The sequence below is a fragment of the Oenanthe melanoleuca genome, chromosome 4, assembly GCF_029582105.1.
Source record: "Oenanthe melanoleuca isolate GR-GAL-2019-014 chromosome 4, OMel1.0, whole genome shotgun sequence".
Taxonomy (NCBI): domain Eukaryota; kingdom Metazoa; phylum Chordata; class Aves; order Passeriformes; family Muscicapidae; genus Oenanthe; species Oenanthe melanoleuca.
This window is the reverse complement of record NC_079337.1, coordinates 1614668-1640386: the sequence shown is the minus strand read 5'-3', so window position 1 is coordinate 1640386 and position 25719 is coordinate 1614668. Positions and strand designations below refer to the sequence as shown.

The 25719-nt window shown below is 46.4% G+C and overlaps 1 protein-coding gene across 1 annotated transcript in view; it reads right to left on the bottom strand.

Moving 5' to 3' along the window:
- Nucleotides 1-25719, bottom strand: part of FRAS1 (Fraser extracellular matrix complex subunit 1) — a 102434-nt gene that overhangs the window by 21790 nt on the left and 54925 nt on the right. The window contains exons 19-37 of the mRNA XM_056490553.1: nt 25302-25445; nt 20119-20271; nt 18405-18551; nt 15462-15608; nt 14690-14830; nt 14459-14599; nt 14227-14370; nt 13617-13887; nt 12309-12393; nt 10372-10686; nt 7879-8032; nt 6029-6207; nt 4600-4716; nt 2956-3070; nt 2365-2502; nt 2144-2176; nt 1378-1509; nt 1004-1129; nt 391-638 (exon numbers count right to left, since the gene is read on the bottom strand). Coding sequence (XP_056346528.1) covers nt 391-638; nt 1004-1129; nt 1378-1509; nt 2144-2176; nt 2365-2502; nt 2956-3070; nt 4600-4716; nt 6029-6207; nt 7879-8032; nt 10372-10686; nt 12309-12393; nt 13617-13887; nt 14227-14370; nt 14459-14599; nt 14690-14830; nt 15462-15608; nt 18405-18551; nt 20119-20271; nt 25302-25445 — 2930 coding nt within the window. The remainder of the gene's footprint in view (nt 1-390; nt 639-1003; nt 1130-1377; nt 1510-2143; nt 2177-2364; nt 2503-2955; nt 3071-4599; nt 4717-6028; nt 6208-7878; nt 8033-10371; nt 10687-12308; nt 12394-13616; nt 13888-14226; nt 14371-14458; nt 14600-14689; nt 14831-15461; nt 15609-18404; nt 18552-20118; nt 20272-25301; nt 25446-25719) is intronic.

The following is a 25719-nucleotide window of genomic DNA, read 5'->3' as shown; positions in this document are numbered from 1 at the left end:
CAAGCTCTGCAGCATCTTGGGGTTGTTTAATCATTCCCCCTTCCAATCTGTCCAGAAAAAGAGCCAGGCGAATTTGGAAGGTGGGTGAGGGGGCTGAAATCTTCAAGAGATTAACACTTAGCAAATCCATGTGCTTTATTAGCAAGTCTGTTTGATAGAAAAATCTGGGATTAACTAGGTTCTCATGTTTAGCATGGCAGTTCACCTCTGTTACAGTCAAATGGGGATAACCTTAAATCCCTGTGGGATGAAAGAGTCTGTTATCCCCTTCTTGGCAGCAGTCAAAACTTGAGCTCTCTACCCAGAATCCATGCTGACAGCAGAGAGGTGTGGGGATGAGGAAGGGGGGCTGGCAGCATTCCCTGGGTTTAGAGACAGATGGAAACCCACCGTGTAAGCGAGGTGCTTTCGGGAGAGGGTGACAGAGCTTTTGCTGGCCACAGTGATGGCCAGCAGGCAGCCTGGGGCCAGCTGTGGGCCGTGGGTGTCCAGCTGGGACACGTCCACCCTCAGCACCGTGCTGACTGTGGTGACACCGTCGGTGACAGAGATTTCCATGCTGTCCTCTGCTGCTGCTGAGCCATCGTGCACGTACTGCAGAGCATTCCGAGTGACGTCCTCGTAGGTGAAGGTGTCGCCTTCCCAGAGGGGAGACACACAAGTCAGAAAGACTGTTCAGAGCATGAATCCAACTGAAGTGACCTTAATCAAGAACTAAACTGGCATTTAATCCCATCCTGCCAGGGCTGGGATGAGTTATGAGGACATTTATTAAGGAGCTGGCAGGGCAGAGGAAAAGTTGTGACCTTCCCAGTTCCAGGGCCACAGCAACTCCTCGTGATTCACCAACCCTCCTGTTCTTCCCAGCTGTTTCATGAGCTCACAGCTTCCCTAGGGATGGATCCTTATCTGCCAGGGGCATCTGTCTCCTCCTGCTCACCTAAACCAGCCAGGCTGATAAAGCCCTGCCTCCTGCACTGAGGCAAGCTCTTACTCCACTCACCCGCTGTCATGAGCTCCTGCACATCTGCGCTGTACTTGAGCACAATGCCATGATGGGGAGGTTTCACCAGCTCAAAGAAAAGATCCTCAGGAGCTGTATCTGTGTCACTGACAGCCAACTGAATCCCTGTGCCAGGAAAAGAGAGCATAGCTTGTGTGAATGGAGCCCCAAAAAGCGCAATTTAGTCAGTACAATTCTGGAGCTGCCCTAGCCCAAGAGCTGCAAGTTCCAGGAAATAGTTTGTCCCCTGATGATGCTCAGGCTCCATCAGGGAATTCTCTCCTAGAGTGGCTTTCAGGTGACCCCTGTGCAGGTGAACCTGGGCCTGCTGGCAGCGAGCTGAGCCCCACAGCCTGCCCCATGCACCCACTCACCGATGGTGGCTCTGCCCCCCTGGCTGACCTCCAGGAACGGAGCTGCGATCTGGAAAACCGGAGGCTGCTGCTCAGCAGAGAGCAGGTGGATGACAAACACCATCTCTGGGGTCGTGTGCTCCCCACCGGACACTAGGCACAGACAGAAACCACACCTGAGTGCAGGGATGGGTCTGCAAGGACTCCTCACCTGGGAAATTCACCTGTCTGTACAAAAATCCCCATCCCACATGGCTGACTCATCTCCCACCTTTCCAGGCTGCACCTTGGTCTGTGGACATACACACACATTTCACACAGGGGCAGAGATCAATACTCTTGGCCTAACTCAGAACATAGACTTCTCCTTGCTGGTGGAAGCCACAAAGCACAAAATAGAAATAGAAGGGTGTGTTAAACAGGCAAGCAGCTTATCTGTGGCTATTTAATTGCAGAAATGTCTCCACGCTGTATTAAAAAAAAAATGAGAGTGTAAAACTCTTTGTTCATACTGGGGGGACAACAGGGATGAACCAGGCTTTTAGGATTGATTCCAGCCAGCCAGTGGAAAAAGATGACCCTAGCAAGCTGCAGCTCAGCTTCTGTAAAACACTGCTGGGAACCGGATGAATTAATATTCCCCAGGCACGTGCTTTTCCAGAAATCCCTACTGAGCACCCACAGGTGTGCCTGCAGCAGAACAAAGGCCAAGGAGGAACAGGCAGTGGGAAAGGCAAAAGAAGGATGGAAATTGCTCTGGCCAGGAAAGAACAAGTGGTTCTCATACCTGTGAATCGGAAGCTCACGGACTCTGGCAGACCTGGCGGGACAAACACAAGCACACAGTGATGGTGGTCGGGATGGGAAAGCACGCGTTGATGTGGATTTGGAGGATTTTGGAGAAAGCAGGTGCTGGTGTTTATCTGGGCAGGAGCCTTCCCCCAGCAAGGAGGAAGAGCAGCAGCCCAGCTGCCTGTCCCAGCCTGCAAGGAGCACTGGGATGCTCACCTGCGAAGGAGAAGGCCATCATCTCCCTGAGGTGAGGGGCGGCGGTGGGCGGGCGATAAGCAATCCTGCCGTGGTTGATGTCTGCCTGGCTGAAGTACCTGGCTGGGGACAGAGGCCTGTCCCTGTGCTCCACAATACCTATGGGTCAGAGACACAAGCATTACCAGGAGGGGTTAATTCCTCCATCTGATTCCACAGCTTCCTTTGCTTTCCCCAGGGAGTTCTTTGTACTGGTTCCAGAACAAGTCATACGGATGCAACTGCACCAAGGATGGGCTCTGGGGACAAGGGAAATTAAACAGAGATTCCTCACTTAGGCATTTCCTCACATAACCTCTCACTGGAGAGGTGGGAAGCAGAAAGCCACAGGACAGAACATTCAATATTATTCAGACAGTAGCAAAAACTGTCTGAGCTCTGTAGCACGTTCCTGAGGAAGCCAAAGGAATGGGGGTGAGGAACAAGGTGTTTAAAAACTAAGGAAAGAGGCCAAGTGGATTAACAGGTGCCTCCCCAGAAAGAGACACTGAGGGAAGAAGGAGATGTGCTCAGCAAAATGGCAATTAATGCAGCAGCAACAGGTCCACTTGCCTTGCCCAGGAAGGAGAGGCACGGTCACGTTGTACAGGATTCTCTCACTGGGAATCTCCGGGTCTACAAAGGAGAGGTGGTGAGGCTCAATCACTGTCACACGGTCCTCCAGCACCTCAATAAACACATCACACCATGAGCATCAAGGCCAGAGACATTCACCCAAAAATGCATTGAAAGAGAATTTGCTTTGCTCTAGTTAAATATAAGACAGTCCTTAAATGTAAAGGCCCAGTTCCTAAACCTAAACCTGACCCCATGTCCCCTGCAGATGCACAACTTTCACATTCACAGGTAGTCAGGTTTCTCTTTTGGCCTACAGCAATTAAAAAGAGAGAAAGGAAAACCTAGTTTGATCAAGAACCCCTTGATGAACATGTAATTCATTGTCTGTGTAGTTTTCTCATATAGTCTGATATGGCTGGGCTGGATTCTCTTTTAAAAGAAACACTGATTCAGTCCTTTCCATTGGAATATAGAGAAACCAAAGCTTTCTCTTTTGTTTTAAACCTGTCTAAAATTGCTCTGTTCCTTCCATAACAAGATTATCATGAACCAAAGGCAGGCAGGACGTTAAAGGAATTACAGTGCTGCTTGAAGAGACTTAAGTGCCCAAAACCAGTTAATTTCCACATGTTCATGAACCTTAATCCTGCAGAATTAACAGCTCCAAGAAGTTACCAAATTAAACAGCTCAGCTGGGTATGAAAACCATCCAGCTAATTTCATAATCTTGAGCAAAATAGGGAGAGAACAAGCTAAATTAAGGATATAGGCACTTAAATAATCTGCTCTGGAACATGAAAGGTTACCAATATGGGGGAAGCAGGTTAACCTGATTGAAGAAAAACCAATATAGATGTGTCCAGTTTAACAAAAGAGTCATCAAAGTTGCCGTGACCTTTCTCAGCAGCACAAGTCAAAGTCAAGACTAGAGGGATGGGAAGACTCAAAGTATTGTGCTTTCCTCTCAGCTTTAAGAAGTCTCATTCTGAAGGAGTCTGAAGACAAATGAACAGAACTCCATCACATGGGGGCAGGGAAGTGCAATTTTTTTGAGGGAAAGATTTAAGGTTATGCTTCTTCCTCACTGCCTCCAAGGTCTATTTGTCTCTCCCAAAGGTGGGACTCACAGGTGGTGAGGTAAAAGGTGTTTTATGGCCCTATTGAATTTTGTGGGGAGTAATTAGCTATAAAACCCAGTGCTGTGTGGCTCTGCCAGACATCTCTCCCATCAATTTTGTCAATAATGACAACAACAAAAAGTCAGGGCAGGAAGATAAATGGCTCCAAGTAGCAGTCTGGCCATGTTTCATTATCACCCAGGAAAGGTTGCCACTATTTTAAACCTTGACAAGTGCCATGGACTTTGCACTAATCCCTCTCCCACTCCTTCCTTTGCCTTTCCTGGCCCCATGCCTGGCATGCAGAGTTTCAGAATTTCCTGGCTTCTCAGGAAAGGGTAAGAATTCCATAAAATGCTGATTTTGCATCTCTTTCTCCCTGTCCTTTCCAGTCTGTACACTTTTTATACTGAGTTTATCAACTTTTCACAGGTATTTTCTGCACCTTCCACCCCAACTACTCCTGTAATCTGTTTTTTTCCATTCCTACTCCAGCCATCTGTGTTGTGCTGTCACTTACAGCCATGTGCAAAGAGGAGCCCAGGGAAAGCTGAGGGGCTTTGGGGGTCTGGGGCAGAACAGCAACATTGAACACGTGGCTTTCCAAGCTGGCTTGTGGACTGGCAGAGCTGGACACCTGGGAGGGAAAGATCACATAAGTGGGTAAATGATTTCCAGACCAGTTTCAGACTTTCCCTTGGCAGTGGCTCCCTGTGATCCCAACAGCTTCCAAGATGGGTTGAAACACAAGATGTGACTTGTGTTTCAAAGGCTCATAAGTATTTTCCACTCTAGCACCAAAAAATTAAGTCAAGGGTATCTAACTCCTAATTACAAGCCTGCAGCAAAGACATACAAAGCAAATTATATTAATAAATTGGTAAAAACTCAGACTACCAGAACCATTCCCTAGAGGTGAGCCTGCAAATGTTCCCAGCAATCCTGGGGTGAAATAAGCATCCAAAAAATGCAGCTCCCTTCTTTGATAGACTCAGTTATGGTTTTATCTTTTAGTAGGAATGGCAGTGTGCTCTGGTACTACACAGAGCACTTTGTGAGCAGGAAAGGACATCCTGAAGGTTAATTTTTAGAAAATGCATAAAAATGTAAGTTCTGATGAAAGGAATGATGTAATTTTAGCCATTTGTTGCACCTTCTCTGTCCTAAAATCCATGAAAACAACATGTTGGCCCTGAAATGTCCCAATCCAGAGTTCAAGGCTTGGACAGGAGTGCCTTGGTCTCCTGATGTGATCAGGTATTCCCAGCTCCCTTTCTTAGCTCTCTGTACAATTATTGCTACTGCTCTGAGATACTAAAGCCACTCAACTCATGCAAAATGCATAGTCTCTAAGAGGAATGCAGCAATTAAGCCAAAGATTAGCTTGTTCAACACTGACACTCACAAATTCCTCATTATCACTTATGTTAATTACTTCAGAAATTACCTTAATTGCCTCTCCGGTGCTACAGTAATTGCTTCTGCCTTGTAAAGCAGATGTAACAAACACTGCGTGCCAGTGTTCACGTAGGCTTACTTACAAGAGGCTGTGAAACCCTCCCAGCAAACAGCAAGGACCTGTCTGAGGAATTTCATGGCTCTTAAACCTGTGGGGAGTGGGGATTTATTTTAGTTTCCCAGCTGCTGGGGAGTATTTCCACCTTTTGGACTGCTGGCAAGACGAAGGGCTCTGAAGCCAAAATTAACTTATTAGCGTAGAAAGCAAGGGTTGTGTGGCTCTGGGGCTTACAAAACACACCATTTTTAAAAAGGCTCTTGGAATGTTTTTCACTTGGTGTAAATGTTCTAGGTTTTATGAGAGGGTGGTGTATTTGCCAGTGTGTACTTACACACACATCTGTGTTATTGTTAAAACTCAGACTCAAGGCGCAAGTGGAGTAACCTCAGCAAGCTGCCACGTGGTATTTCAGGGAGATGATGAGGAATACCTGGAACTGGAAGGAGTCACTCTCCACTTCAGCTCCAGAGTGCCTGTACCACACGATGCCATCGCTGATGTCCTGCTGGGTGAAGGAGGTTGTGGGGGAGGCTGCTCTTCCATCAGGTAAAAGCTGCCAGGAGTCTGCCGGGCCGTCCGCCGGCATGGGCACCAGCAGCACCACCTCCCCTGGAAAGCAAAGAGCAGCTTGGGAGAACACATGGAGCAGGAGGGGCAGCCAAGGCAAATGCCCACCCAGTCACAGCTTTTTTCCATGCAGTGTCAAGTGACAGAATGACCAGCAGAGCTGAAAGCCATCAGCAGGCATTGAGACATCCCGGTGACATTGGGAAATTTTGTTAATTAATTCCATTAAATGGGTTGATAATTCTGCTGATTGATAATTAATCACTCTGTTATGTGAAACATCCATCATAAGCTCTCCCATGTCATTTTCCCAAACCGCCCTTGAAAGGCTGGAGCAACTAAAAAAAAGTAATTCAGCAAGATGGACTATCACACCTCCATTTGATCACCAAACTCTGGGCTAAAATTCCTTTATCAGTACCTTAATTACATTCCAGATGTTATGGTTTTGCTCATGGGAGGCCCCCTAAAAATCAAATTCTACATTTTCTATAGGTATATAAATACCTTTCCCATTAGTCACAAACTATGGAAGGCAGATAAGCCCTCCTGGATTCAGGACCAATTTTCCACATTTCTCTCTCTCTCTTATTTTTTCCCTCCCTTTCTGCAAAACAGTATTTTAGATAAATTTTGGTGATCATTGATTTCTGCTGCTTCTTCCTCACCTGCAGCTACAAACCTGTTTATATTACTGCAATTAATCACAGCAGCAATAATTATGGTGATACAAACACAGGATTATAAATTTAAGTTAGGGATAGGCAGCAGGAGACAAGCTCCTCAGGGAAAAATTCCTGTTTTCATGTAAATGCTTATTAAAAATGAGAAGACAGACCTTCATCTGCAGAAAACTAAAGGGGGAATACAAATTAATTACTTCTCTTCTAAACTGCAAAACTCTCATTATCTCTGTTTCCATCAGGTGCTGGCAGCTATTATGGAAACCAGCCTGTCCTCACAGAAAAAGGATTAAAAAAACCATGGATGTTGCTAGAGGGATCCTCTGATTTTCCTGGATCAGCAAATTAAATGTGGTATCATTTCTTAGAAGTGCAAAATACGTTATTCGAAGGCATGGTTTATGTGAAGAAAATTGTGATGCTGAGTAAGAAAAGAACATTTTCCTTTTCCTTCCATATTTCGTTTCCCTCCACATGACACCTCTTTTTCATCCTGTTTTTCTTCGTTTATAGCTCAGTGACAAATCCCAGAACATTCCACACTCCCCTGTGCCCACAAGATCCTCCCTAAGCATGGGGTTGCAGGTGAAAGTCACTGCTCTGAGAGCTGAGCTCAGAGCCTCTCCAAAGGAATTTGGGGATGAGAATTATCTGCAGATCCAAACATCACTAATTCCTGTTTCAGTCAGCAACCCCTTCCTCTGGGACAAATTAAATCAAATGTCAAGGAATTTAGGGAATTCTTCAAGGTAAACTTTTTTGCTCAGCAGTTTCTAGAGGCAGATACTACTCTGTGCTCCTCAAACCAGAAATTCACCATGGAGGATTATCTTTAGGCAGGAAGATTCTGCTCTCTCAGGGCTGTAAATCCCACCACCACTGGAGAAACACAGATGATCAGGAAGGGGAAAATTGCTTTGTTGCTTTGCATGGCCCTTAGAAGTGGGGACAGATGAGGTTAGCAGCAGGCACCCAGCACCCCCTCCCAGTGCACACAACACCCTGGAGAGCAGAGCTGCAGAGGGGTTACCATGTGCGGGCTGCTCCTGGGAGATGGTGTAGGTGATGTCGGAGTCGCGGGCGCCGGGCAGCTCGGCGCGCAGGATGGTCCTGGAGATCTGCAGCATCCCTCCCTGGGGCACCCACACCAGGGAATTGGTCACCAGCCGGGGGCTCCTGGCACTCTGCAGGCAGGGGGACAGCAGGGAGAGGCTGGAATGTGAGCAATGCTGCACCCATGGAAACAGGCTTGGAGGGAAAAGAAAGGAGCAAGGAGAGCATTCTGGAATTTCTTAGGCATTCCACCCTGGTTGTGTGCTTGAAGAAATGGTTGTTGGTCCTTCTGCTGTACCCCAGACCCAACTCCCAGCCTGCAGCACTGACCTTGTCCTCTAATTCCTAATTTCCTGCTGCTGACCCAAGACTCCCTCAATAATTTTGTCTTTTGTCACCATCCTCATTCTCTCTGAGCATTCACCCAAGTCCTTAGTTACTCAGTGGGTTTCCTAACCTTCAAGCTATTCATGTGGCTTTTTTTTTTCAAATTAATATTTATCCAGTGTTAGTTTAAGCTTCCTGCAATGTGGATGCCAGCACTAGATTGACTGCAGTAGTAATTTCACTACAGTTGCCATTTATTTCAGTAATACTGCTCTGACATTCAAGGATTATATCAGCCCTTGTGGGCTCTAATTTGCATTGCTGGACAGGTCACCAAACTCCTCGTGACCCCTTCCATGCCATGGTTCTTTCTTATAAACCCAGCTGCTGTAAATGTGACTTCTTTTCTGGATTTCTGCACATCCCCCTTGAAACTGGCTGTGGCTGCAGTTCACCTTGAACTGTGTGATCAGTCAAAATCCTGATTGCTCCATCTAAGGGAACACCTTCCTCCTCATTTACTACTCCACATAATCAGCCCCCAAACTGATAAATGACTCATTGCTGTCTTCTTCTGGATCTGCCACAGAGACAGGAGAGAGAGCTAAAAAGATGTTTGTGAAAAGGAACCACCTTATAGGATGATTTCTGACCTCCTTTCTGGTATGTCTGCTGTGCACCCACCTAATTTGTACTCCACTTACACTGTGGGTTTGTTACAAACATGGAAACCCTCAGCTTTTAGGTCATTTAATGACTGAATGTTCCTTCACTGGCCACATCAAACCCATCCAGCATGTTGTGATACCATTCCCACATGGCTTTGATGCTGCTTGTTAATAAGAAGAGACTCATGAGACAGCTCTTTCTGCTTTGTAATCTACTTTAAAAATATATTTAACAAGAATGAATTCACAGCACAGAAAACGTGCTTTCAGGGAGCTCAGGGAGGCTCACAAGCTCTCCGGTCCATGCTTCAGCTACCTGCTCCCAGGCAGGGCAAGGTCATCTGCCTTGCAAACACCTTGGGGAATGCCCTTAGCTGGATCTCTAGAGGTCTGGGTGGGGTACCTTTAAAATAAATATATTTTGCCTTTTTTTTCTATGCTTCCCCTGGCCTCTCAGAAAAGTAAAGCTTCCATGTCCCTGCTCAGACTGCAACAGTTCCTGCAAAGGGTCTGGATGGGAAAAGCAGCCATTAGCAACCAAAGAAAAAGCCCCAAGAGCTGCCCTGCTCTCACCTCTGTCACCACCTTCATCCTTCCCTGTAGCCAAGTGGAGCACAGAGAAATGTGGAATGATAAGGAGAGACAAGGGAACACAAAGCAGGATAATAAAAGAAACTACTCTCAGCAATTCACCCTCACTGGCATTTCCAAGAACCTGCTTAATCAACAGTGGGGGCTAAAAGGTGTTACAAAGAGTGATGTCCAAGCATTTTCACAGTGATCCTACTCAGGCTCCTTGGGACCACGAAAGCCATCTGGGGAAAGAAACCACAGGCAGAGCTCCTCTTATTCCAGGAGTCTAATAACAGCACCAGCCTTGACAGCAATTCCTTTTTCATCCCCAGACTGCTGTGTGAGTCAGAGCACTAATTAACATAAATTACTGCTGTAGCTTTAGGAGAACCTGCAGGGTCCAAATGGGATCAGTGCCTCCTTGTGCAGAACTCCACGGAGTGCTCACCAAGCTCCCTTCAAAGTGCCATGCCCAAGCTGCTGTGAAAGACATCTGACACAGCAGAGAGGGCAAAAGAGGGGCAGGGACATCTCCTCATAACTCCTTTCCAAGGGCTGGAACTCAAAGACAGTGTGTCAGGTCTCTACATAAAGGACTGCAAACTGTGACCACCTCTGCTGACAGCTCTACTTTTTGTTACTCTTAATACGGAACGAAGATATCTTCAGCTTTTTCTCCTTCTGCTTTATTACAGTTCATGACTTTTTATCAAATAACTATGGACTCTGAATCATCAGAGCTGCCCAATTTGAGCTGCTGCAAAGCAAGAATTGGGGCGACCTCCAGAACCCAGCCAATCCACGCCTTTCTGCGCTGGTTGCTCAGGATCAGTGACACTTTGGGGACAGAGGGGCATTTGTGCAGGCTGCCCAGCTGCCTGCAGGGTCTGTGTGGCACACACCTGGGCAGCAATGCTGAAGTGCAGCAGGATGTTCTGGAAGTGGCAGCCGTCGCTCACTTGCAGCAGGGCCGTGTCCTGCCGGCTGTCGGAGCCGTCGTGGGCGTAGCGCAGCCGCCCGCCCGCCAGCTCGCCCAGCCCCAAGGTGGCAGGCTCCCCACGGGGCCCCAGCAGCCTCCCGTGCCCTGGGGCCTCCAGCACCACCAGCACCACGTCCTCAGGATTGTCACTGTCCCCCAGGCCCAGCACCAGCTCCGAGACGGTCCCGGTTTCCCCCCTGCCGACAACGAGGGGCTCGTTCCTGAACACGTACGGGGCCTGCAACACAAAAGCAGCTCTGAGGTGTCTCCTGGGAGATGGGATCGTGATCAAAGGCTGGAATTAAAAGTCTGGGGATAAGGACATCAGCTCGCTTCATCCCTAGAAATCTACTATTTTGCTCTCCACACCTTTTCCCCCAGTGAGCAGATCTAATAATATTTAGCATTTAAATTGAATTAGTCTCATTAAAAGAAGATTTTCATTAGGCTTAGAAGAGGCAAAAGCTTGGGATGTTTGTATAGAAAACATCGGACTCCAGCTGATCCTCATTAGCCTTCTGAGATGACAGCAAAACTAGGTGTCTTCATCACAGCCTTACTCAACTTATAACAAAGATGTGCTAGAGGCCATATTTCTGCTGGTTTAAATTAGTTCTCCAGTTCTCTGTCATCAAAAAAGTTTCAATCTGCAGTCTCTATTGATCCCAATAAACATCATTTGCCATGGGTAATGCACTGCCTCAGGAGGGAGGCAGTCCTGCAGAGACAAAGTCAAAGCCTTGGGAACATCCATCAGGGAGCCAACTGCTGCCACCCCACCTGTGCACGACTTCCCAGGGTTATTAGGGATCAACAGGCAGAATTCTTATCATTAAAACTCACTTGTGTATTCTGGGGCTGTGACTGCAGGTGAACGTCCTACTGAGGTAAATGAGAGATGAGGCTGAGCCAAGATCTCAGCACCAGCCAGAATCAATATACACACAGCAGGATCAAAACCCACAGTTTGTCTTATTCTAAAGGACAAACTAGAGCACTTCTAATTTCCACAAGTTATGGGGATGACTAATAAGGAATATAAATTACTCATAGTGAGGATGAGAGGCTCATCCAGGCCTGTAGGCAGGAAGGAGCCAGCACTAGAGGAGTTCTGTCAAGTCATTTGGTGCCCCTCTGAGGATGTAAATGGGCCTTAAGAGTAGCAGATTGTCTTTTGCACTTTAAGGTCTCTATCTGTAAGGGCATGCCAATTAGTCATAACTTCTGATCAAGCTTTCCACACTGGAAAAATCCCAGTGCAAGCTGCAAAGCCTCCCTGGAAGCCTGGAACCCGTTAAGGTGCCTGTAACCCCTCTGGGGTGAGACCCATGTGTTGTGCCACAAACTTTAAATAACAGTAATACAGGAGATTTAGACACTTGGCAGTACCATAACCTTGCCCAGAAGTGGTGGGAAGTTTCAGAGACACACTTTAAATAGCTCATGCTGATTTATTTCCCAGCTGTCCTAGAACAGAGCTTTGAATTTGAGTGTCAAAGCTTTCCTGCCATCAGGATCAATCCTGGCCCAATTGCCCTGCAGCAAGAGGCTGGACTGGAGCCATCAACAGATCCAAAGGATAATTGGAGCAGTGGGGATCCCTTAGCCTCGCTGATAATTGCTCTATGATTGCACAGCTGCAACTCCCTGCACAAGCAAAATACACAGGTCAATTCTCCAGTCAATTCTCCAAGTTCCTTTCCTCCATGTGACTCTTGTCTGCCACCCTGGAGGGAGAGTTCACTCCAATTTGCCTGATCTGAGCCCCTGCTCAAGTTCTGCCCAGCTCCTCTGTTATCCCTGCAAGAAACCAAGGCTTCAAATGGTACAAAATTTGGGGTTGTCCCCAGGCTTTGTTACCTGTGTTGAGAAGGCTTGAATGTTGATCACCTCAAGGTGGGAGAATGACTCTTGATCACTGACCTTCAAGGAAAACTGTCCTTTCCTAAACAGGTCCACAACAAGCCAAAATACAGGATAAAATAAATTAATGAATTACTCTTCCAGGACTCAATAATGATAAGCACACTATATATTCAGCAAAAATGACTGACTCAGTGACAGAAGCTCTAGCTCATGTTTTCTTCAATTATGTTTTTACAGTATTTTTTCCTGAAGATTCACAACAGTCACAACAGATAATAAAACACCTTTAGCTGTGCAATAATATACCCTCATCTCCCTTTAAGTAATGTTATCCACATTGGATGGCATCCCCAAGATAAAGTGCCAATTCTAAATGTCAGCCACTTGCTGCTAAAGAAAAACGTCACTTCTCTGGCTTCAGGACTTGCCAGGATTTTTCCTTCCCATTTACTTTTCAGTGATGCCACTCAAACACCTTGAAGTTTAAAGTACCTGTATAAATAATAATAGAGTAATAACTAGTAAAAATGTAGCTTTGTTTCTCAAGACAAGATGCTGATGCTTCATGGTGACTACCAGGTAGACTTAAAAAAAATGCAGGATACAGGAACATATGCCTGAAGTCTGGTGAACACCAGCTAACCCTTGGCATCAGGACACCCTGAAAGTCTTCTTCAGATCTTATTTAGATTGAAGACCTCCCTCATTTATACAGCCAGAAATTCAGAACAGTTCCACCGATGTCACTCTGGTGCCAAGGCTTTATGGTGATGCAAATCAAGTGTGAAATTTGGCAGCATGGCTGGCTTATTGCCTGGCTGCAGGAAAAATCTGCTTCCTTGCTACATCCTTGCAGTGTGAGCTTTGCCAGCTACTAATCACCACTAATTATTCCAGGGTACTAACAGAGCTCATGCTGGAGGCAAACAAGGAATGGCTGAAAGCAAACTATGCCAGAGTTGACATCACTTGAGCATCTTCTAACAATACCAAGGAACTGTGGTAACAATCAGACTGATATGGCAGTTTTAACCCTCAGCTGAGTATCCTGAAGATGGGACAGATTCCTGCACCCCAAAAGCACAGAAGGTTTGGGAATTGGGTCGCAGTGACCTCTTCTATCACAACTCAGGAGGTTTGCACCACCAGTTACACTGTGGTACAGGTGGAAGCTGATTTAGCAGCAGTGGGAAGTGCGCCTCCCTGTAGGAATGCTTCCAAGGAAGGAGGAAGCACCTGTTCTCAAGACATAACAATTCTTTAGTGAGGCAAGAGCTGAGCAAAAAGCCTCCCCGCAGTCACCTGGGCTCCTCTCTGCCGTGCACCAAGCGGACCCTCCTCTCCCGCACGTCCCTGCAGCCGAAGCTGCTGCCGCGGCTCAGCGGCACCTCCTGCCCGTCCCGCAGCATCACCAGCCGGCCGGTGGAGGGAATGCTGTCCACGTGGAACAGCAGCTGCCCCGAGGCACCGGCCGGGTCGCACACGCCCAGCAAGGGCAGGTCTAGGGGCTGCACCCCGCCAATCGCCACCCTGAGTGTGCTGCTCTCACCGGAGCTCCAGGGATGCCTGCCAGCTGAAGGGAAAGAAGGGAGAAGTGTTACTGCAGGAATCACCACGGGCTGGCTTGGCATCATGCCTGTCACCACTATTTTTTGGGTGCCTTGCTCATTCCTGACCCAGGCAGACTGCAATCCATCCCAATCCCCACCACGACTTGGGAAAATCACTTCCCACCTTGATTTCCCCATCACAGAACTGAAAGCCAACTGCAGACAGAATAGTAAATCTTCATTTAGAATAAAGAATGGCTAAGTAACCACTAAACTTGAATCAGGCAGGGATTTTCCCCAAGACATTTTGTCACTGGTTTTACACTGATGATAAATGGTGCTGTCTCTTGAGAGACACTCACCTTCTTCACACTCTCTGGTCCGTGGATTGCCATAGAAACCCTGGCCACAGGCAGAAACACAGATCTTATTCTTCAGAAACGTGGTGCTATCACAGAGGTGGCACAGGCTGCCACTGGCACACTCCAGGCACCCAGGAGGACAAGCTGCATGGGATGGGAAGCACAACCCCACTGAGACACTAGTTCCTTCCTCATGTGCCCACTGTCCCTGCACCAAGCTCGCTGTGCTCACCTGTGCACTCGCGGCGTGCCTCGTCTGCGTAGTATCTCTGCCCACACTTGGGAACACACAGACTGCCCAGCAGGAAGAACGGGGCTGGGCAAAGGCTGCACTTGTCTGCTTGGTGGCACTGAAGGCAGGGCTGATCACACCCTAGAGAGGCACAGGCAAAGAGCTCAGCTAGCCAGCTCTTGGGAGACAAGCAGGGAAACAGGTTGGAAGTAGTGCTCCATCAAAACTCACTCTGGCATGTGTCTGATTCCCGGTAGAAAGATGGAGGGCACTCTTCCACACAAGCTCCTTCGTGGAGAACGTGGCCTTCCATGCACTGCAGGCAGTCATTCCTGTGGGGACCTTTGCAGGCATTACAGCTCCAGTCACACTCTGGAAGAAAGCAAAAATCAGTTCAGGGCAGCCCTTTCTGGGGTGCTCACCCTGCACAAGGGCTTAGCTCTGGGGGTCTACAAGCTGTGGGAAAACATCAATTATTTCCATTATGGAACACTCTGCTGGGGAGTTCTGGAAATCTTTCAAGTCACGTGTCTTTTAAATCACTCCAAACTGCTGTTTCTGCAGCCATCCAGTGATGCAGGATTTAATAAGACAGAGAGAGAGACAGGTAAGTACAGGAGGCCAGATAAGCCCCCGAAAAGAGACTTATCCTGGCAAGCTCACTCGTTATCAGCTGACCCGTGACTAAATGAATTGCTGGACCTGACCCCTGAAAACTTTCCTGGCTCAGTTACAAAATCATTTACAAGAGAGCGATTTGCAATAATCTTGTTCCACTGAAAGCCTCAAGTATGTGACAGCAGGCTGCCCAAAAAGCAAAAAAAACAAAACTGCAGAAACTTTGCAAGCAACCTGCCACTGAACAATTTTCCCCTTCCTACACTCTTTTTAAAGCAGGCCACCTGCACAGCTCCCGCTGCCACCTAAGGGATTCTTAGCCAAGGCACTTGAATTTATTTCTTTTTTTCTTCTTCCCCCTTGAAACCAGCAATGTATTTTTCACCTCTGCAAGTGTTGCTGGAAAAATCCAGGTAGTACTGGTGAGCACAGCTCTGGTACTGGCACTCCCCAAAGAGCAGGACCTTGGCTGCATCTCTGCACGACGTGCAGCCGGCGGCCGAGTCGCAGCCCCGGCACTGGCTGCTGCAAGCTGTGGAAAGACAAGGAAAATCAGGGTCATTCCTGATGCTCCAGCTGAATGCACAAGTAAAAATGGTGTTACCCTGCAGCCTGGCTACTCCTCTTGTCCTCTGTGCAGACTTCAGAGTCTTTGCTTGTTTTGTTCTTTTCACGTCCTCCAAAGCACAAAGAGCCTCATTCTACTTGGAATAGGCTGGAATGTCTGGACAGGTCAGGGTAAAACATTGACCCTAAATCCAAATCCCCAAATAAGACCTTTCCCTGCCTCTGTTTTTTTAAATTTCTTTTGTGCAACCTGCATTTCATACAGCTCTTTACCCAGGAACAAAGTTGGAGAGCAGAGTAGACTGCTGCAATCCTTGGCAGGACCAAAGGCCCATTTAATCTCACTTAATGTTTCCACCTTTTTATCTGTGCACAGTGTGAAATTCTGGAGCTGCAGGGAGCAGTAAAGATGCCAGGGAAAAAATAATTCAGGGATTTACTGAATCTAGGATCAAAGTCCAAAGGTTCAGAATATTTCAATCATCTCTTTGATGTCCAGGAACTAAACTTTGCAGGAGGCTGTACTAACAGTTTGGGTGATAAATACTGACATGTTAATTCAAAACAGTTTTATAACCAAAAAACCTCCAAATACCAAAGTAAATGTGAAAATGCCCATGTTGCTCTCAGTGAAGCAAGAACCCAGCTTTTTTCAAAACAGTTCCTTGTTTTAGCTCCTATAAGAAATGCAACAGAAGGTCTGCATTTTATTGATGTACAAATGATTTCCAGCAAAATGCTTGCCTAAAGAATCAAGCAGCTGCTTTTAAGTGCTCTGGTGCCAACCTGATTTTTCTTCACTTAAGAATACTACATGAAAAAAATCACTTTTTTTAAAGTGCGCCAAAGAACCAACTATTAAAAATACAGTCAAACATTCTACACGAGGTCTAAATCCATGGAAATCAGGAGGCATGCCAGAAGAGTAAGCAAAAACTGTATCTGGAAGCAAGCCTGTCTGCTTGTTTTATCAGCATGACTCTGTATCTGCATTTTTAAGCCCATGAAGGACTCGTTAAGCTTCTTGCTGTTCCTGGGCCAGGATGTCATTGAGTTTAAAAATATCTCCCAGAGCCCATACCTGCACTCAGAATCTCTCTGAACCTCAGTCCAACCCTGAGTTCCTCAAAAGTGCAAAGAGACTAAAATAAATGTTGAAGAGAGACCAGATTTTCTCAGCCTAACAGCCAACCTCCGATTAAACAATCTTCATTCCCTCCAAGTGGCAGTTTCCCAGCAGCCTGGGACAATTTGTATCTCTGTGGCTTATCAGCAGCACTTGAAAAGGCACAAGTGACACTTGGAATGACAAAAATCCTACACACTTGGCCTTGAGCCTCCTGCTCCAAGGATTACAAACACTTCTTAAAAAGCCATTTGCAATAAAGAGATTAGAGTAGCTGAATTGGCCTGCAAAAAAAAAAAATCTATTTGCAGTTGTGCCCCTGAACTAACTTCAGGAAGGATGCAGGCCTCAGGAACATTCCTGGTCTACCTTGATATCCTGAGGCAGGAGCTATCAACCAGAAAGCTTTAATTAGAAAGGGGCATGCTAATTAGGAGGGGAGATATCTTGGTGCAGCAAGCAGTAAGAGAATCCCTACTGCAGGAGAAAACTGAGTATTTTGTTGAGCTTGTAGGAAACCAGCCAGAACAGCAAGAATTCCTTTTTCAAATCCCTAGTTTTTATTACTTTAGTTTTTTTATTATTATCGAACAGCTTTTTGTTTTCCTGCAACAGAAGAGTGGTATAAGTCCTTCCAGCTATTTCCTTGAACTTATGTAAGGTGTCTCCATTTCTGCTGATCAGATGGAAATAATAATTTCAGGAGAACCATCAATTTCAACAAAAGGCAGGTAAAGCTGACAACCACATCGGTTTCCTCCTACAGGACCTCATCAGTGACAAAATTGGGTCTAGGTAGGATGACACTGATACCTGGACTCAGTGCAACAGAGTTATTTTATCATAAATCAGGAGAATTTAAATGCAGGGTAATGCAGGACTTCACTAAGCTGAGTGTTCAGGTTCACAGTGATCAAACCACTTCAGTATTCACTCATTTTTAGGTGTGTGTACTATAGTGGGATATAAGCAGGGCTTTATCCAGTTTTTCATATCTTTGGGCCATACTATTTTGCATTTTGGAACATTAAGCCAAATAATTATGAGAGGAATAACCCAGGGCCAGAGTGAATACAAAATAATAAAGGAAAAGAGAGGCCCTGAGAGATTCACCAAGGATAGCAACAGTAGGATAAAACATAACTTAATACCAGATCATTAGGATTGGCTCAGGTCTGTGTCTACCAAGCTGTGCCTTGTTTCTCTTGGGGTTTCACATGAGGAGAAATGGACATAAATGCTACAATGCAGCTTCCATGGCATGTACTGGCAGGTAGTGCAGTGGGGAGGGGGTTTGCCTTAGTAAGGATTGATTAAAACTGGTCTCAACTTGCCAAGTTTCCATCAAGTCCAGAATCCATCCCAGGGAAACCTACACAAATGCTCCTGCAGATTTTTACAGCAGGACACAAAGCCTCTTTGAGGTCAATAACAAAACTGCAACTGTTTTCAAATTTCAACCCTGCTGCAGGCTCTGCTCCTGAGGCAGCTCATCACCTCTGTCAACTCACATCGCGTTTTGAGGCGCTTGAAACCTTTTCTTTCCCAGGCAACAGGAACAGTGAGCAGAGGAACAAGCAAAGGCACGTTGGTAAGTGACTGTGGAAAGGAGAGATGGCTGGGGGAGGCACTCACGTCTGCAGGTGTGGCTGGCATCCCTGTAGTAGCCCAGGGAGCAGAGCGGAGCGCAGGCGCCCGTGTGCGACAGGACCAGGCTGGCGTCGCACGAGGAGCAGGACAAGGGACCCTCGCCAGTGCACGTCCTGCATGAAGGGTGGCACCCTGCAGGGACAGCAAAAAACAGTGTTGCTGTTCAAGGAAAAGCAGGTCTCAGGGCAGTTTCACAGGCTTCAGCAGAAACACTCTCAGAGACTGAGAGCAGGGATGGCGAGCACCAAAAGCTGCTGCCAAGTCTAAGCCCTCAGGGATGCACAGTGCCTCCTGCCTAAGAAAGGATCCTCTCCTTTCTTCCTCTTTTTACCCTCTTCTCTTCAACCTTCCCTTCTTAAGAAAAACCCTTGCAGCACCTGGCCAGGACCTGTCTAACAGAAGAGTGAAAAAAGGGTTAGCACATACCTCCCTCCCATGCTTTCTCCCAGCTAGCTTCAGGTTAGATCCTCTTTGTAGGAACCACCTAGTGCTTTTCTGACAGTTCCACACTTTCCTGAAGGTTCACATCCATCCCTTCAGCAGGAATTGCACTGATGGAGACCAGACTATCTCCATGCATCCTCTCCCCATTTCCCTTGTGACTTTCCAGGCTCATTTCTTAGTCTGACTGAAGAGATTTAAAATACCACAGTGGCTGAGGCCAATGTACTCTATTACTTTCTCCAGAGAGGTTACACACACAATTATTAGTCTGTTTTACTTCTTGACAGGCCTTTACCTAAAGATTGATGCCATCATTACACCTATCATGATAGGTGTAAAATTAATCATGAGTGAGAGTGGGCAAAGGAATCAGAAGCAACCACAGTGAGCTGTGCTGGGGATCTTAAAAGCCAGAACAAAATGTCCTATGAGCTTTGACATAGTCTGAAATATGCACAACTCCTTTTAAATGAAACCTTTAAACCAAAGGGAAGAAATGTTACCCCTAGGCTTACATTTCCAGCAAGGCAAAACCTCTCTCTCTCTCTCTCTCTCTCTCAGGGGCCTTTCCAATCAAGTGTCACAGAGTGTGTTTCATAGCTCTGAGATCTCATTTGTCAAAAACAGGTAAATAAACACACAGCTCCTGGAATGCTGGAGAGAAGCTTTGAAATATTACCCACCCTAAACTAGATTAGGAAATGCCACTTCCTGCAAAGGGAGCATCTACATTGTGCTGAATATCTGGTCTTGGTTCCTTTCTCTGAAACTCAATACTCTTTGCTCAGCTTTGAGCTTTACCACATCTCTGTCAGCCACAGAACAAGAAAAAGAACCTGCTTCCTTCTAAGAGCCCAGGGAGTACAAAGCAGCTCAGATAATGACTGGAATATGAAAGCCCATCAACAGCTAAAAGTGGAGGAGATGCAGGGACACGTTAGAAAATAAAATGCACTGCGGGTGCTGCATCCACCACACCAGCCTAAAAAGCTGAATGAAATTTGGTTTCTGTTTTAGGAGCTGCTACAAGCCATCACCTACTGGGCCATTACTGCAGCAAGACAACCTCAAGTAACAGACCTTAGTTAGGGTGATGCTCCACATCAGGCTGCAAAATATCCTGAGAAACCCTTACCAGCAAGAAAACAACCCTGCTCAAGTGCAGCATCCTGCCAGCTGCTCAAAGCTTCTCTGCTGAAGAGGAGCCATTTCATGGAAGCTGTGAGGATGCTGGAGGTGTGTGGGAGGCACTCACTGTGGCAGGCACCGCTGTGGGCGTAGTGTCCCGGAGGGCAGTGGGGCAGGCAGAGATCCCCCAGGAGCAGGTGACGGCTGTTCTGGCACTTGAGGCACACGCTGCCGCTGTCCCGCAGGTTGGCCACGCACTGCTGGCACAGGGGGTGGCAGTCTGGAGGGAAAAAGGGACACTGAGCACACAGGGACAGCACAGAGCTCAGCTGAGAGCTCCAGGAGGGCATTAGAGATGGAACTCTGAGAGCAAATCCTGCTCCCTGAAACCTCCACATCCGAGGAGCATTCCTTTCCTCTTGCCTCCTCATCGTGTGCACCACAATCTACTCACTTTTCCTCTGTATATTCCCTGTCCCATTCAAGCATCCTCTTTCCCATCCTTAAGTGAGCTTGGGAAAGCTCTGCACAATGCCTCCCAAGACCTTTCTCTGATTTTGAGTGCCTCTGCCTACAGGTTTCTCTTTAGCTCCACTGAAGGCCTCAGGCACTCACCTCCCTCTGTTCCCACCATGGAAAAACGAGGAGCAGCACCTGCACAGCTGTATGACCTTCTCCTGTAGTTCCTGCTGTTCACATTTTCCCACACAAATGAGACATCCATACCCTGAAACAGCCACAGCAGTCCTCAAAGCCAGGCCAAGAGCGGCATCCAAGTGCCTCAAAACCTTTTCCTTTTTCCATTTTTCCCTAGCGGGACACAAGCTTGTGTCTCCTGACCTCTGCCTGAACTTAGGTGCTTCAAAAGGTTTGACAACAAGCCTTTTGTGTGCACAAAGGTGCAGTGTAAGGCAACCTGGAGGCCAAATTAATCCTCATTATGGTAATTGAGAAAATTATAAAGGAAATGACGACTGTCTTGAAAGATACGTAACAATGAGGCTTGATTTGAGTACCTGGCCTCTTGTCAGATTTCTGCTGCAGGTTCACCTTTCTGCCTTTTGTCTCTTGTGACAGCAGTACTACAGATTGTCAGGCAATCTAAATTTACAAGCTGAAGACAGGCTCACATGGGAGCCTGGAGGAATTCTGCATCCATAGCTGCAGGAGCGTGGCAGTGGCTGGAGCCTCGCCCCAGCTGACATCTCCTCCACCTCCTGCTTTTACAGGTATAGAATCCATCGAGTTTCTGCCCCATGCTCTCAGCTTTGGAGCTGGGAAATTACCAGCCAGAGCTGGGGTGAAGGTGTGCAGGAAGAGACTTTGCTCATGCAGCCCACCTTAGGGAGCAAGGACTATGAGATCACCCAAAAGGCCCTGAGTACCTGCAACTTGTATGGGCTGGAGGTGGGTGATGAGTTTTAGGCACTTACAACCAATAAAATTAACATAAATCAAATCAACTTTTTGTACTTCCATGTTTACCTGGTAATATGTTGACTCCCTTACTAAAATAATACTCCTCAGTTGAATCTCTTGCTGGAGCCACTGGTCTCTAATAAAGAGCTTTGGCAAGGTATAATGAGCAACAAATCTGGTCAAAAGGTTTCATAAGTAGAGCATAAAAATAGGCTGAGAAAATGTAGGGTATCCAAAAAGTCAGCATCTGTAGCAAAAATCCTAGATTCTCCCAAACTAACACTTAAATATCTAAGTATCTACAGAACTCTGTGCTGCTGCAGTGGAGTTTTCTCTTCACAAGCCTCTATTTTCACTCTTGTGAGTGGAAAGAGTTTTCTCAGTTACTGTTTTAGGATGAATCAGCCCCATCACTCTCTTGTTCCTTTTGCAAGCCTGGAGATCAAAGCACACACAGCACCAACAAAAAACCCAGGGCTGACGCTCATGGTGCATTTGAGGGACATTGGGGAGCGAGTGAGAGAGTGAGGGAAGAACTGAACTGCTTTGTTAGGGAGAGATGATTTCACTTTTTCACAGCAGGATCCCTTTGAAGCGAGGACTAACAGAAGGGGGATGTTTTCCTTGTGCTTCTCAGTAACACCCCACAGCCCTACTTGTTTCCTGCTTCTGCTTTCTCACTGTCAGACCTCCCTCCAGCTCCTTACAGCCTGTGGGATTTGGCTTTTCTGGAGCCTTCATGTCCCCAGCTGCTTGCAGGTCAGTGCAACACAAGCTGGGTAATTCCCTTAGACCCCTTCCAGTATGCAAACTGGATTTTTAGGAAGTCTGTCATCTGAGACTGCTGATTTTCCTCCCACTCTCCAAGCAAAATGTTTTTCTGCTCCCCTTCCAGCTGGCTCTGATTTCTCCTTCCTCACCTCTATGCAAAAATAACCCCTATCACCTTCCCTATCAGTGATTTCCCGATAAAGCTACTTTCATTGTAAAGCAGGATGGAAATACTACATGGATTTCCAGAGTTACTTGACCTCCACACCCTTTTTAGCTTTCTCTCAGCAAATAAAGCAAGAAAATGGTGCCCTTCCTATATGGAAATTATCTGTTACAGATTGTTCAAAGGCAAAAGAGGCTGTTGGGGAGACAAAACCATCTCTGAAGTGTTTGTGAATGCTCACAAAGGAAACCAGTGGCATTTCTGCCTCTCAGCTCCACCATTAGCTTAGCAATCACCTGCTCATATTGTTTAAACACATCACCCCTCTTAGGGGCTCTCCAGGAAAGTATTTCCTGGTGCTGTGCTCTAAGGTGAGACCTGAGGTTTACAACAGAGCTTGACTAAAAGTCAGCACTGAAAACACCACACACTTTATAGGCACCTCAAAGTGCATGCAACAAGTTTCTGGTCTCACAGTAAATCCAGAGAGCAAGCCAGCATGGCTGGTTTAAAAGGGTATGCAACATTGACCAGGATTTCTGGCTTGTTTTGGCTCTTGGAATCTTTTTCTTGTCTCTCTTTCCCAAGACCTGAAAGGGAACCTGCCACTCAAACAAGCAAAGTGAATTTGGCAGGGATCTGCCTGCAGCCTGTGGGAGATTTCCCTTTGCAGTGAGGAGGAGATCCAGCTGGATGGTGCCTGGCACAAGGGAGCCCAGAGCAAAGCAGGGAGAGGATTTTTCCTCCTCTGGCAGCTCAGCTGCTGATTCTGTAGGAGGCTGCACGCCAGTGAGTAAGTGGAGCTAAGCCCCTCTTGCTCTGCTCAGCCAAACCCCAGCTCCCTGTGATGATATCAATGTCTCTCTAAAAGGACAGCAACAGCTCATTAATTTTACAGAACTGAGTATATTTCTTGTTGTCATGAGTATCCCTTCTGGAATTTTAAGAGCAAGGCAGCAAAGCTTGTTACAGGCCCCCTCCTGAGTGAGCTCTTCTGGCTTAGCTTTGAACATTTTCCCAACTGCACACAGCCTAAGAAAGCAAGAGCTGCAGAACACAGGGATTGGGAGCTCCCTTGCAGCTGGAAGATACAGCTGGAGCTCAGACCAGACAAGGGATTCTGCATCAGCTAGTGCTCACAGTTTTCTTCCACACCAGTCCCCCTGCAATTTGTCTAATTGCCCTTCCACAAAATCAAGAAAAGATCAACAGGGAAGCTTCCAGATCAACACAGAAAGCTCAAATCAGAACAGCTGGGGCAGGGGTTTATGAGCAGGACAAGACCTTCAGCAGTGCTGGTGATTGCAAAAGTTCCTGAAGTTGAGTTGGACAAGAGAGAGAGGGAAGTCACAGAGTTTTCAAACTGGGAAAACAAAAATTACAGAAGATCCAACAGGGGATGGCTAAAGCCTCAAGAACATTCTTGTACATACACTAGGGCTATAAAACAAAATTAATCAATTGAGCACTCTCAGGGAAGAATCAACACAAATTCTGTGTGCCCAAAACAGAGCTCAGAGACTCATTGATTTTTTGAAAGCTGAGGACATTTTGTCTTTCTTCTGCTTAAATGTGAAATGCTTACTTGATTAACTGCTGAAAACATGACCTTTTTGTTTCTTCTATTAACAAGGCAAATGCTCCACTCCTCATTCAGGTAACATGCAATACACCAATAACACATGTACAATAACACCATTAATTCCCAGGCAATGGTTTGGAGTGACAGTTGGTTTTCTCCAGCCTCTGTGAAAGATTTTCCCCTCCAGGTCCATAAAGCGTGGTAGGTGACTATAATGCACAGCAGGCCCTATAAGCTGTAACACAATTCTGCCTGGAGGGTCGGGAATTAAAGATAAATGGGAAGATAATTGTAAAAATAGATTGCTTTGGGAAGTGAAGGGAAAAGCTTTGTTAGATTCTGATGCAAATCATATCTTATGAGAGTGTCAGGAGTTTTAATGCTCTCTTTTATGGGACAGCTGCTCTTTAACTGATAATTAATAACTTGTAAGGGCAAATTCAGCATTTCAATCAGTGTTGAATGAGAAGAATGAGTGAAACTTAACAACCTGGATGTGGAACTCTTTATCTCTAGGAGAACTGGTAACAAACATCCTTTGCTTAAACACCAGACATAAATTTAGCACAAAGAGCAGCAACAACTTTAGACTGCAGATCTGGGGCCAAAGCACAACTTTTTTTCCAAGGCAAAAAACCTGTTATGTTCCTCTGCAAGGGTTCTCACAGCACTTGCTCTCTCCTCACACACTTTTTTTGTCTCTGCAGACAAAACAATCACTTGTTTAAAAGGAAGATGAAGAAGTGGTTCATAGAATTAAGCTGTGCAGAGCAAAGAAACAAATCTTTCATAAAAAAAAACATCCAGGACATAGATGCAAGTAAAGAGAAGGCTCTGTGAAGGGAAATCATATTAAACTGAGAACAATAGCCTCTCAATGGATATATTTATTACTTCTAATGCATTTTTCCCTTTTCTTAGGATTCCTTATCTCATTTGGAACTGTTCAGCCTGGATTAAGCCTCACACACTGCAGCTTTTCTTGATAAAGGAAAAAAAATGGCTTGATAAAGCTCAGAAATTGTTGGAGCAGTTCCCAGGATATGTTTATACGTGTCTGTGTGACGGATTAGAAGCGATTTTTCTTTTTAAACAGATAAATGCAATCAGTGGTTTCAGATGATGGGCTTAAGTGCAGGCACTGAGCACCCACACAGCATAACCCCCATCCAGAAATCCTATTACCTCCCAAAAAATGCACACAGCAATGCTTGCTGTGCCAGCTTTCCTTTAGGGCCCCATCAACTGCTTCTTTGGATCACAAATTTTAACTGAACTCCTTTTCCTGAAGGTCTGAGCAGGACCTAAGCAGCTTTCCTGGCAGTGTGAAGCAGCAGTTTAATGGCACAGACAGATCATCTCCCTTACTCACCCACACAATACCCCACCAGGTTGAGGTACTGCTCCTCCTTGCAGCCTGTCCTGCACTTCCCACGATCCAGAGTGGCGTGGGGGTGGCAGGTTGAGCATTCCCAATCAGAGGGGCCATGGCATGTCTTGCACGATGGATGGCAGGCTGAGGAAGAAAGTCAACACTCCTTGTTATGCTCCTGGTGCACCCTCTCTCCCCTCCCTTCCCAAAGCACCAGCTCCCACCATCATTTACTCCTACAAAACATGGGCATAAAATGGTCTAATGGCACCAGGGACTGCAGGGCTGTGGTTTGGAAGGCTCTTACATCCTCATTTTGAATAAACAAGATGAGGAATGGGTTGTCAGTTTAAAAAAATGTGATTTGTTCCCTGCATTAATCAAGGTATAGATCCACACACAATATAAAAGAGAGACT